Here is a 12,969-nt window from a genome sequence, read left to right on the forward strand (position 1 = left end):
GGCTGCAGCCTATAGATTAAGTCTTCGACCTGGTAAAGGCAAGCAGATGTGGATCTCTTCGAGACCTCGAACAGGAATCGGGGGTGGACGGACAACCAATTGAACGGGTCGATGAGTTTTGTTACCTGGGCTGTATGCTCAAGAACAACGGCAGCTACGAGAAAGATATTCAGCAAAGATGCGCTAAGGCCATTTCCGCGTTCAACTTCTTAACAAGATGGCTGTGGTCGACTCTCACCAACGAGGTCAAGCTGCGAGTCTATCTATCCGCAGTTTGCCCTGTCATGATATACGGATCTAAGACTTGGGCTGCACTGTCTACGGTGATGGAGAGGCTTGATTGCACGGAAAGGAAGCTGCTTAGACGGCTTCTTGACTACTTTTGGCCTAAGGTGTACCACAATGAAAAGTGTTACGCGGAATTCGATGTGATGTACCGGCGAATGATACGTGTAAGATATCAACATGTCGCACCGCCATCGAAAATGGCTACAGAAAATCGACTTTGCTTCATTGGTCTTATAATAAGGAGACCAACGAGTTTTGAAGAGTTTGTCGGATTCATGCTGGAAGAGACCACCTGGCCGCAAGCGGACGTTCTGGTCCGAGGTGGTGAAAGATGACTTGGGGACAATTGGCGTGGATAGGCAGTTCAGGGGAGACGTAAGGTTTCGCAGGATATGGAATAGCGACGAATGGATTAATTCCGTGCAAGCTCTCACAGAAGATCGATAAGGTTTTGGAGAGCTATGTTCAAGGACGATACACCTCGGCGAAGATGCGGTAATCGCGTCAGGCGATGACATCAGCCCGCCGATTAAGTCATGTATGTAACTCAAGTTTGAGTAATAAGTTTCGCGTAACCCTAATAAATCTGTAGTGATTCACTGGTGGAATGCTTTATCCTTTAATATCTCTACTTCGTTTTCTTCGGCGTGGAGAGTTGTACAGTAGGAGAGCGGTTTTTTTTTTTCGCAGAAGCAAAGAAAGTGGCTGTACTGATCATGGTTAAAAACCAATAAAATGGCGGAGATAGAGATGTTTTGAGAAAAGGAATTAATCTCCTCGCACCACTGGAATCTGACTACTTTGAGCAAAGGACCGTAGACGGCCGTCAAATCTAAGAAGACAGCAGTGAAACTTTCAGGGAACGTAATGCTCAAGGTGCTACAGTTTTCGGAAACGTCATAGCCTGGATTGCAACGAGCAACACTACGAGGAAAAAAGAACATAGGAAACAATACAGGATGTAAGACTACTGCAGCACCCAAAACTGCGTATGGTGGGGAGCGGTAAAAAGGGTCCCGGCGGATTCTCCGCGAATGCCTCCGAGACATAACGTGCCCAGTGCCCAGTGGATATGCCGGCGGGTGCGCGAACATACCTCGACGAGGTTATGCTCCAGTTGTTCATGAAGACGCTGACAATCGTCTTAGATGTTCTTCTAGCCGCAGAAACGCAAAGAACTGTGCAGTTACAAGGAAATATGCAAAAAAGAGCGGTGTGAGTTCTCGAAATTACCGAGTAAATGAAAGAATAATAGAGTTAGATAGAAGTACATGGGATTTCGTACGGTGTTTTAATAAAGAAAGAGTCAGTTTGTCTTTATATTACTTTCAGAAAGTCTAGAAATCTTATCAAATTTGAACTATTTTTCCTGTAAGTTCCAAAAAGTCAGAAGTACAAGAGATCCCTCCGTCCGGAATGTTCCGTTATAACGAAAATTTTTATATCCGTAATTTGAAGCTACTAGATACATCCTTATCTCATATTTCACGCGAGGATTTCTCTTGCTTCTGGTACGATTAGAAGTTCACCTCACATCACAAAATTGCAGTGGATGCGTCTGATTCTTTAAAACAATTTGGTAGACAGCGAATTATATCCTAGCCGGTGATGCAGCATATGATTAGCGACAGGTAAGCAGAGTCAGCTATTCAGGTGCCCACGAAAGTGAATCTCTTTGGAATACGCACCATCGCTAATTGCTGACGAGGCAAGACGGGGGCATGCTCGATATTCCACCGGGACCCTTTTTACACGCACCCATCGGGGATTACAGTGAAGGCAGCAAGCCATTCGCGAAAACCGTCAACAGGGACGTCAAAAGAATAGACCTTGAAAAGCCTTCTCGCTGACTCATCGCCTCGAAGAAGAAAGGGAATGTCGACGTGATTGTGAGATGTCGTCGTGAAAATCGCCCAGAATGGAGGCGATGGAGAAGGCGAAATACGAATTACTTGGGGAGGACTTCCCCCTGAAGGGCAGAGAAATGTGCCTCCAGCTCCCTGAATGAATAGAACGCAGTAGTCGTTGCAGTGCAGGATGAAGATGTTAGATATCACACGAAAGCCTTCACGACTCAGCCCAATTAAAAATTCGAAAAAAAAAAAACACTGCACCGTAGCAGACCAAAATTCGAAAAACACTGCACCGTAGCAGACCGACCTACTTTCATTTCACAATAGAAGAACAGCATGCTATGTTTTGTTCACACAACTCACAAATCGCTTGAAAGCATAGAGAAGAATCTCATGACTAATCTGTTGTCGTGTCATTGATCTGCAATTCACTTCTGTTTTTTTTTTCATAGAATGCTTTGAGGATCACGTAATAAGATTGTATTAGACCAGGGTCGGTAGAAAATACATTGTATTTCTTATTAATCTATCTCTTCTTATCCATCCCTTCTTACTTCCACTGTGATAATCTCAATTGGAGTCATCTTTTGTAATTCCACTTACACTTATCATCTCAGCGGTAAATGGTTTAGCCACGCAAGTTTGAGCTACAACACAGTTTGAGCGTGACAAGAATTAATCTTTGTGAGGTGCAAATAAAGTTTTCTTATGTCGCCATTACACTTTCGTGTTCTATTGGGAACTTATTTAATTGTATTCTGCGCATTTTTGGTCCACCCCAAAATGCCAGCATTAGTCTTGATCCTATCTCATCTGTTTTTGTATTTGGCGTTGGGTTTCCTAAGCCTTCCACCTCTTGACGAGTTCGGAATCCCGAATTTCGAAATTCTCAGCAGCCTTGATTGGTCATAGTCGCTTTGAGCCGTTCTCGTTGTTGATATGTTTGGTTTCGGATTTTGGTCTTTGTAGGTAGCTGCAACTACATTCGAGCATGATTCCCTGGTGTTCAACAGCAGATCTGCGAAACTTGATCGATTGGATGAAGCACATGCAAAATCGGCTGCTTTATTGAATTTGGTAGGTTCATGACAGCTCTATGTTTCAAGTCCTCTTTCTACTGATTTCTGAAGTTTCAATAGTTGGTTTCACTATTCCAAAGCTGCGGTTTCTCATTGCTGTATGAAAGTGTGATATTTTGATCTTCTCTTTTTTTTCGGAGGCCTATTCTGAGTGATGTGTGGTCATTGTTATTTTGTTCAAGGTCAATGATGCCATCATTTTTCTTAATATTCATTTGTAATCGTTCTTGTTTCAAATTACAGCGAATAGTAATGTTAACCAATTATGCCATTTAACACTCCTGCTGTCTAACGCTATGCTGTATTCGTTTGACTGATTTACAGCGGAACGCAGGAACTCGGGAGTTTATGAGAGTACCGCACACTCTCTTCGCTGGAATTCGCCCCCCATAATGTCAAGGACTCGTTTTTGCTTGGGGTAACAGAAATTGCTGTACCTACAGCTGACGTCAATGTTCCTTGCTCGGAGCTTAGGTAGGGTTGAGAGGAAAGGGGGTATGTGTCAAGGAAAACGGAGCATTCGCTGAGAGAAAGGAATTGCATTTCGAAGCCAACTGTTTGTACCTTACTAGCGCAGATCTATCCATTGCCAAAATAGACTGGTCTGGATGGAGAACTTCTATAAGGATTACACCAGTCGTACTATTTGTGTCAGTAGCTTCAGATGTAACATTGATTGCTTCATTACTTTATTGTAACATTGAGAACTTGCTGATGCACTAACGTCAGTGTTTTTGAAACATCCTGGCAAAGACTTCTTTTTAATTTCTCATGTTCTCAGTCTCTGCTCTCTTCAGTTTCCTGTCTCGTTTCTTCTGATAGTCATTCTTGCTGAGCTCTCTCATTTCTTGTTCCTTCCACGTCTCAGCTAATGATCCAATGGCTTTCGGCTCTTATTAATCAGTTCGCGAATTTAATTCCTTAGTTCGAATCTATAAAGGATAAAGTTTCTGGCATTAATCAATCCGCTTGGGATGCGCCTCCACGTTCACTTCAATTCAGAATCGTTTGAGGTTAACAAACGTGTAACTGGCCTATACAATGACTTGCAATGGCTAGCTGATGTGTCAACTCAGTGTTTTTATCCTCGCAGACAAGTCTGATATCAATTTATCGATCCGAGAGGGATGAAAGGCTTGGTGAGCACTAGGACGGACTCGAACCTTTGATCGATGGTGCAGGAAGCGGACCCTCTAACCGCTACACTACACTCGCCCCCTTCGAATCTATAGACCGGTCAAAAGGAGACCGCTGCAGTTTCGTAAGTGGTTACACTCGTAGTGGTGCGATGGAGCGTAGCAGTTAGTTTCAAGGTGAGACCATCGCGAATTGCAGCGATGAGTTGCGCTAGCAACTAGCAGTATGCTGGCATACGCTTTCTGCAGGTTAATAATTCTTCACAGTATCGCAGATCTTGTTCTGGTGATTGTATCGCAGCGCAACCTTAGAGTGGAACATCCCTTCAAGGTTGCTATGACTTGTAGAGTACTGTACTGTGAGCAATCTGGAAATGTTATGCATACAATCTTTTCATTCTATTTGATTAGATATCTATTGGTGTGCAGATTTTACGCATTATACTAGCTTATTGACCGCATGCGAAGCAAAAGCTTCCGTTTCTTTGAAGGCTTCCTCTTTTGAAGACTCGTATCTATAGTTACACCCAGTTGCGGGAGGCTTCGTATGATGCCTTGCGAAACTTTACCATACAACAAAGAAAAATATCACAGTAAGCCGTAATCACCTGTATCCCCTGTACTCCCGTTGTTGATCGATTTGCTCGTGCGGGCACCAGTAATACTTCCATTTGTCACGGTCGCGCGCAGGTGTTGCCCAGTGGCATCGCTTCTCACAAGGAACTCGAAGAGCATCGTATTTTTCTTTGAAAGACATCGTAAAGAGGTCTGACCATCGCATAGGCGATCTTGCTGTGCGTTTGATGTCGCGTGGTACCCAGTCGCTCGCAGCTCAGGTCCAGCGATTGTCGTTGAAACGCATCACGTGTCCGGCCCACCTAATTTTACTTTCCTTGACAAGTGCGGTAACGTCTCTGACCTTCGATCGGTGATGTAGGAGTGGACTTCGAATCCCTTCTTTCACTTGCTCAAAGTGGGGTACTCCTATCATCACCCTTTAGTTTTTGCGTTCTATGACGCTGATGGCATTTTCCTGCGAAGTGCCTTGGTTTCTGAAGCGTACGTCAAAACAGGAAGAACGGTGGTCTTGAATGGATGAGCACGGAGCCGGCTGTTCTTAGTCCTTTTCGCTTCATCTTCGATGGTCTTGTATGCACCCTAAGTCGCTCGTTTTCTTTTGCCCAGCTCGGAAGTCAGGTCGTTCATCATGTTGATTTCCCAACCTAGATATACATAGCTGGAGCATTCCGATATATTCGTTCCATTGAGCGTGAATGGGCATCGGAAACCGATCCGTTCCGCATGAACATAGTCTTATCCAGGTTCAGGTGGAGACCGATCTTTTTACACGTTTCATCAGACCAGCATTCGTTCCTTCTGACCAGTGCTTGATGTTATCAGAACGACGTCATTAACGAAACGAAGATAGTGGAAATGCCGACCGTCAACTTTCACTCCCATTTTATCCCATTCCAATCCTTGCATCACGTTCTCGAGAGTGGCGCTAAATATTTGAGTGAAATTGTGTCATCCTGACGAACTCTTCTCTTCACGTCGATTATGACATTGTAGAATGGGAAAATTTTGGTCTTGAAGTTGCTTTACACTCACGATTTATATGTATGGAGTAGGGACGACTTGGTTGTGCAAGGCTTCATCAGTTCTTTCGTCTCAACTCAATCGAATGCTTTCTTCAAGTCGATAAAAGTGAGGCTTAGCGGCATCTTGTACTCTCGCGATACTTCTATGAGTTCTATTTTTCTCTTTCTATTTTCTTTTCTTTCTACTTTCTTTCTCTTTCTATGAGTGAAATGGTGTTTATGTGGTCAATCGTACTGAACCCTTTCGAAACCTTGCTTGCTCGCATGGCTGTCCTTCATCTAATCTTCCTTCTATTTTGCTTAGAATCACACTTGTGAAGAGTTTGTAGAAGGCAGACAGTAAGCAGATTGGACGATTGATGCCGATGTCATGTGGGTCTCCCTTTTTATACAACAGCACGGTTTTGTTGGTTTTCCGTTGCTTAGAAACCTTGCACTCCGACAGATAACAAGTGAAGAGCCTCACCAGTGTGATGACGAGGACTGGCGGTGGGTACTTCAGATTTTCAGGCTTGATTCTGCTGGGACTGGGTAAAGTGCGATCTTTTACCGACGTGATAGCATGTCGGAAGTGAGGACTCCTGGGCACGTCCATCTTCCCTCAGAAGGTGAGGAGGCAAGTGGTCGTGGCTGTCGAAGATATCTGAGTAGAAGTCTGAACTCTAGTAGTGAATGACACTCTCCATCCCCTTCTCGATGCTGTATTTGTTCCATCTGGGGTCCGGAGAGCAGTAATTCTTGTTTTATGTTTGGCAAAGTTCCGACGGGCGTAGCGAATGCTCTTTCCCGTTTCTGCAGCTTTAGCCAATACTTCTGCTCTTCTCTCTTTGAGATGTTCTTTTATCGCATCTCTACAAAGCTTTGCGAGCTCGGACATGAGTTCTTGCTTACCTGCTCCTCGTGCAGCTCCGCACTGACGTATAAGCTCTAGAGTTTCCAAAGACAGGTGTCTCTTTTTAGTTTTGAAATTCTTCGCTTTCCTCGCATAGTCGTGAAGATGTTCTACAAACCGTTCATATTCGTCGTCGATGTTGTTCATGACAGTATCTTCCCAAAAGTGGACAAACGAAGCGAAAATTCCCAGTCGATGATGGTTCTAGGAGTTCGCTCTGTGAAATTTGCGGCTTTTCCTCCTCTTCGTGTGAAAGAAAATCATCCTTGAATAAGGCGATGGTCCTATCCCGTGTGAAACTTCGGTACAACAGCCGTTAGGCAAAGCCTTTTACTGACGATGATGTGGTCAATTTCATTACCTCCACCGGGTGGCTCCCACCTCCAGCGTAGAGAGAAGGGGTTCTGGAATTGTGAGTTCCCAAAGGTGGTCTTAGTCGTAATGATGAACTCAGAAAGCCTCTCTTCCTGCTCATTCCATTGAAGACCGTGGGTTCCTATGTGAAGTTCTCCAGGCGTTCTTCTGGGGCCAATCTTGTTTCTGTGGAACATCTCCAGATCCATAACAATGTTTAGACTTCTTCTTCTTCGTAGCTTGATGTTGGAGCGTAAGCGACGAAGTTTGTTAAAGCTGGTATTGAACCACATCTTCGCAACCACATAAACGTCCGACTCGGGTTGTAAGTTGTTCGAAAGAGTCGATTTTTACTGCCATATTCGTTTTGACAAGGACACCAACTTCTGTACTGTCGTATGTTTTTAACAGTTCTTTTCCAGTGTTATACACGGCGTTCAGTGGGTGGCGTCGCCTCGTCTCGGTCAGTCCGATGACGTCTTAAACTTCCTGGCTTTCATTGTCAGATCTTCTATGGCCGCATCCGGTGGAAGTGTCTGGGCGTTATAAGTACAGATCGTCATCCTACTCCTCTTCCGTTTCGGTAGCATACATGACTCCTGCAACCCCGTCTTTCCTGGCGCTACCTTACCAGGCTTTCTTCTGAAATCAGGACTCTTTTCTATTACTGTGTTTAGAATAAAAATTTAAAATGGGCAAGTTGCAAGCCTCTAGCCCCATGTTTTGTGAGAAGTTTTGGGAGAACGTTGCGCTCTCCCAGAGTGGACAGGTGGAGCTTATTTGTTGGAGGCGATTCCAAACCGTCCACTTGCACCTCCCAGACACTTCCAGGCTTTTGGCCGGACCGACGTGCGGGATGCAATAGTATTATGAGCCGATCCTGGCATAGCAGAAACAGGGTCCTTCCCCTGAATCGACCTGCGTCTCAGGGCAGGTACAGGATCGCTTCTGTTCCGCGATTAGCCCCCTATCCACCACTCGGGGACGCATCATGTAGCCTCGCGATTAACCGAATGTGACCTCTCTAACGAGGGAGTTACGTGGAGTAAGCCGTGATACAAGAAAGGAAGGGAGTATGATCTTCAAATTTAAAGATGAGAAGTGAAACTGGGAACATAGGTTTTTGATCATTATCTTGCAGCTAACGAGAATGAAGTAAGGTAACTCATGAGCTAATGTCTCCTCTTTTCTCTGTCTCCAGTGTTCTTCTCGTTGTTCCATTTGTTCTTGAATTGTTTTCCCTTTTTTAATTTACATTTTCATTCCCTTTCTCGTCTTCTGCATCATCTCTGTTTTATTTGATTTGTTTCTCCTTTCTTTGTGTTTTTGTTTTTACAACCAGACTTCCTAAAACAATATAATCTATAATATAGTATAAATTCTGTATAATCACATTCATCGTCGTCATTACTTGCTTCCTAAAACATATATAAAGATAGGTATATCTTGACGCATTTACTGAGCAGCGCTATTGCTTTAACTTCAGTAACGGAGAGGGAGAAGCGACATTGTGTTCACACTTTTCTATGCCATTTTTTCCATTATGTAACAGTACCACCAGAGCCAAAGTGCCTAAATGGTTTTGATCTGATTCCATGTTTTTTGAACAGCTTTCTGTGAAAACGTATCCCACCGATTCCTTGGTCTTTGTGCAACTTCACTCCCATGTATTTCTTTGCTACAATTGCCGTAGTATTTTCGGAATTGTTGGAGTGTTGAGAACTGGTAACGTTTGCAGACACCAGTAGTCGTACAGACGAAAACGAAAATTAAATTAAACTTTACGTTTCAGTGTTTTGAAAGGTATTAATTGCTGTCGGCAATTTTCGTTTATTCGTTTATATCCATCAAAAAGCAGAAGCCTTAACTTTGTATATGAAGAGTTTAATTTCTGTTTCCAAAATTGATTGAACAGGAGCAGAAACTGCTAGGTAGGAAAAGAAGCAAAAAAAAAAAAACTCGTAAATCTCGACGTTTCGGTCTCTACTTTCAGGTCCAATTTTCTCACCTTAGTCGCCAGAGTGAAAAGTTTTGTAGCAAATCTCCTCCTCCATCTCCACATATTGTCCGTTTTTTGGGAGCTTCTCTCACAAGTACGGGATCAAAACTGAACCCACTCAATTTTTCACGCCCAATTCTCCCTCAAATCTTTCAGTGGACGCGAAATCATATTGGATGTGTTGTGTACAGTTTAATTCGCTACATTGTGATGTATTTCCAGACACCTTCCACTGCCTAGCGGTTTTTCATCTGAACGGAGACATTAGCAATTTAATTCTGCCAATTTTCGAACTCCTCCAGAACAGTGCTTCCTTATTTCGTGCTACTGCATCTTCTCGTGGTATCTGGTCAGCTTAGGTGAAGTGGTCCACATCGCCAACCACCCCAAAGTGAGGAGGGCTGGAGCAAAGGTGTCGACTATCGCATGTATGCTACTCGGTACATAAAGGTACTCCAATAGTTGTACAGTTACTTCAACACCGGAGTTTCGGTATTCTACAACTAGGTCACAAGCGCCGTTAAGTGAGTAGTTCGACGGGACGATACAGTCTCCCCCAAAATATTTAGTGCTATATCGAGAACACAATGCGAAAACTGGAATGGGACGACTTGAGAGTGAAGGTTGGATGGACGACAGGCACTCCATTTACGCTTTGCTGATGATATCGTCCTGATAACATCTAGTGTCAGTCAAGCGGAACGAATGCTGACCGATTTCGACAAAACGTGGATGCGCCGGTCTTCAGCTGAATCTGGAAAAGGTGATATTCATACGAAATGGATAGGTCTCGGATGCCGCATTCATCCTTAACGGAACTTCCTCGATCTACAAGTACAAGTAATTTATCCAGTATTTTCGACAACTCAAAACCTTTACATATTTTTATAACTGTGCAGCTCTATGCGTTTCTATAACCACAAAAGTGGTTGCATGAGTCTCCATGGGCGATTGGAGTGTGGCTTCGTCGAGGAGCGTTTGCATCTCCCAGAGCATATCTACAGGATACGTAATGTCTCGGAGACATTGCTGGAAAATTCCACGGGCGCCCCTTTACCGTTAGATACAGAGATGTGAACAAATGATTTGAAGGTTCAAGGTGAATCGCAGGTGTTTCTGCCAGCTTTCGTCCTAGAAAATATGGCATATCGAGTCATGTAAATTGAAAACAGCAAATGAAACTAAACTCTGAAGAACTGGAATATTTAACCTGATGATGACAGAAAATCATTCGTAAGGACCTACTGAAAACTCAGAGCATCATATCTTGCTTTGAAGGAATTCATGAAGAGGTCTGACGAATCGGAGGTCTTCCTGGTTCATATGGCGTGAAACGCACCACGTGTCGGGCTCTCACTTAATTTTACTTTCTCTGGCCAGCGCGGTAGTGTCTCTGATTTTGTATCAGGACTTAACTTTGAATCTCTATTTTGCTTGCGTAAAGTGGGGTACTCCTAGCACCCTCTCTTTCAACTGAGCGTTGTGATCGCATCTTCCTCCTGCTTTCGAAGCACCTAGGTTTCCAGAGGTGTAGCTCAAAGCAGGAGGAAGATGTTATTGCTTTCTTCACTACATCTTTGATCAACTTGTGTGCTTGCCGAGCCGCTCGTTCCCCCCTCTTTGGAGGACAGGTTGTTCATCACGTTAATTTCCCGACCCGCTATACACAACTGGAGCATTAGGATAAATCCGTTCCGTTGACTTTGAATGGGTGTTAGAAACTCATCCGTTCATACCCTAATGAAAATCGCGTTTTGACGAATCCGCTTGGAATTATTGCCTGATACTGCTGCACCAATTATTGCGCTGATTCCAATATTCACGCCGTTGCACGAACAATGCAGTTCAAAGTCCCTTCTGGCGTCGGCGCACCAATTCTACGCGTCGCACCCGTCTGAGCGCATTTTATCGTTTTCTGGCGCTGACATACCAATTCGACGTCGTGGGATCCGTCTCTCTGCTTTCTGATAGTTCATTCCAGGCACATACATACACATATGTGAGAGACTAATCCCGTTATTTTGTAGCATGATATTCCTTCCTTCTATACCGCTATAGCATTTAAATTTTTCTCGATAACATCTTACGTCAGATAACGTAAACAACTAGCTCCTACTAAAGCGAACGTCTGCTTGGGTATATATAATTTATGAAGAAATCTAGCAAGCAAGATGAGTACAGCGTATAGAGATATGGACATACAGAGAAGTACATTTCCGTGATTCGCCATGCAGGCAATCCGTCTCGCTTGATTTTACTTCCTTCTGGTGTTGACCGACTATGAGGTCATGAAGTCCCTCTAACACCCCCACTTTCTGGCGTAGGTGTAGCGGTGCACGAAAACAGAAAGATAGAGTGTGACCCATCCCACCATATCTTCTGAGATATCTTTCTGCCTTCTGAAACAGACGCATCTATCTGAGAATCCTTCTCACCCATCTTAGTACCTTCCAGCGTATCGTCACAATCTGATCTTATAGGACTCGTCCCACCATGTTCTTCTACCTTTTGGCGCACCACTTCAACATCGTGAAAGTTGGTTCGTTGCGTTCTGACACATCCCCCTTATCTCACGTCGTGCGATCCATCCTACTCTAGTCACATTGTTTCGGGGAAAAACATTTTAAGGATCTCATCTTGAACACCACGGAAAAAGAAGCGAAATTTTGCTGTACCTCTAGACTATGAAGTTTTCTTTTCACAACAACATGAAAAACTGGAACAGTGGGAACTTTTAACAAAAGAAACATACTCGGAACGAATGGCAGACATAATCCGCAAAGGAAAAATTACCAAGGAAACAAAAGAACTCTTTGTGCAATTGTTGAAAGAGATGAAAAAGTTCAAATAGAAGAAGCAAAGAGTCAATCTAATGCGACGATTAAAGGTATAACAAACTTTTGTATTCATTTCTTTTTTGTTCTGTTCAAGATAAGCTCTTGAACATACTAACATGTCTTCTCTGCAACGAAATTTAGGGGTGTAACTGTTATTTTTAAACATGTTAGGTCTATAGAACGTGGGGAAAAGGTCATAAGAGATATCGGCTAGAGGAACTTAGTTGTTTTTTTTTTCTCTGAGTTTTGCAGGAAAAGGTACTCCGCTTTCATCGCATTCAAAAAACATCGGAAGAAAATATTTCGAATGCGAATGCGATAAGTTTGTGGTTTGTAAATGTTTTGAGGAAAACAACCAATGTATATAATCTAAGAGCTAATCACTCTTATTGTTTTGTAGAATTGGAGATGAAAATGGTCATAATGGTTTACACGTCCATCTTAACATATCACTGAATGTAACCCATCCCATCAACCCCATCCCATCAACCTTTTCATATACTTTCATACTTTCAAACAGTTCTCGACTGTGGTTCAGTGGCGCAATGCCTATCAGGTGAGTGGCGCATATATTTTTATGGAGTATTTCCGTGACACACATACACACGTAAATACATACACACGTATAGACATACACACATGCATACATACATACATACATACATACATACATACATACATACATACATACATACATACGTACATACATACATACATACATACATACATACACACATACATACATACACACACATACGTACATACGTACATACGTACATACATACATACATACATACATACATACATACATACATACATACATACATACATACGTACATACATACATACATACATACATACATACATACATACACACATACATACATACATACGTACATACGTACATACACACATACGTACATACGTACA

At 43.1% G+C, this 12,969-nt stretch overlaps 3 protein-coding genes across 4 annotated transcripts in view; 1 reads left to right on the plus strand and 2 right to left on the minus strand.

Moving 5' to 3' along the window:
* The window catches only part of RB195_025000 (uncharacterized protein), a gene marked incomplete at both ends in the record, with an annotated part of 62,557 nt that overhangs the window by 10,195 nt on the left and 39,393 nt on the right, over positions 1–12,969 (plus strand). For both annotated transcript variants that reach the window (XM_064212974.1, XM_064212976.1), the window contains one exon: positions 3,111–3,218. In XM_064212974.1, coding sequence (XP_064068855.1) covers positions 3,111–3,218 — 108 coding nt within the window. The remainder of the gene's footprint in view (positions 1–3,110; positions 3,219–12,969) is intronic.
* RB195_025001 (uncharacterized protein) lies at positions 6,559–6,996 on the minus strand (the record flags this gene model as incomplete). The annotated part of the gene is made up of 1 exon (XM_013439047.2): positions 6,559–6,996. One exon carries the CDS (start codon positions 6,994–6,996, stop codon positions 6,559–6,561), a length of 438 nt encoding a protein of 145 aa, XP_013294501.2.
* RB195_025002 (uncharacterized protein) lies at positions 7,668–8,090 on the minus strand (the record flags this gene model as incomplete). Its single annotated transcript, XM_013439046.2, has 2 exons — positions 7,668–7,845; positions 8,005–8,090. The coding sequence occupies 2 exons, from the start codon at positions 8,088–8,090 to the stop codon at positions 7,668–7,670; spliced, it is 264 nt and encodes an 87-aa protein (XP_013294500.2).

Source organism: Necator americanus, chromosome X (genome assembly GCF_031761385.1).
Source record: "Necator americanus strain Aroian chromosome X, whole genome shotgun sequence".
Taxonomy (NCBI): Eukaryota; Metazoa; Nematoda; class Chromadorea; order Rhabditida; family Ancylostomatidae; genus Necator; species Necator americanus.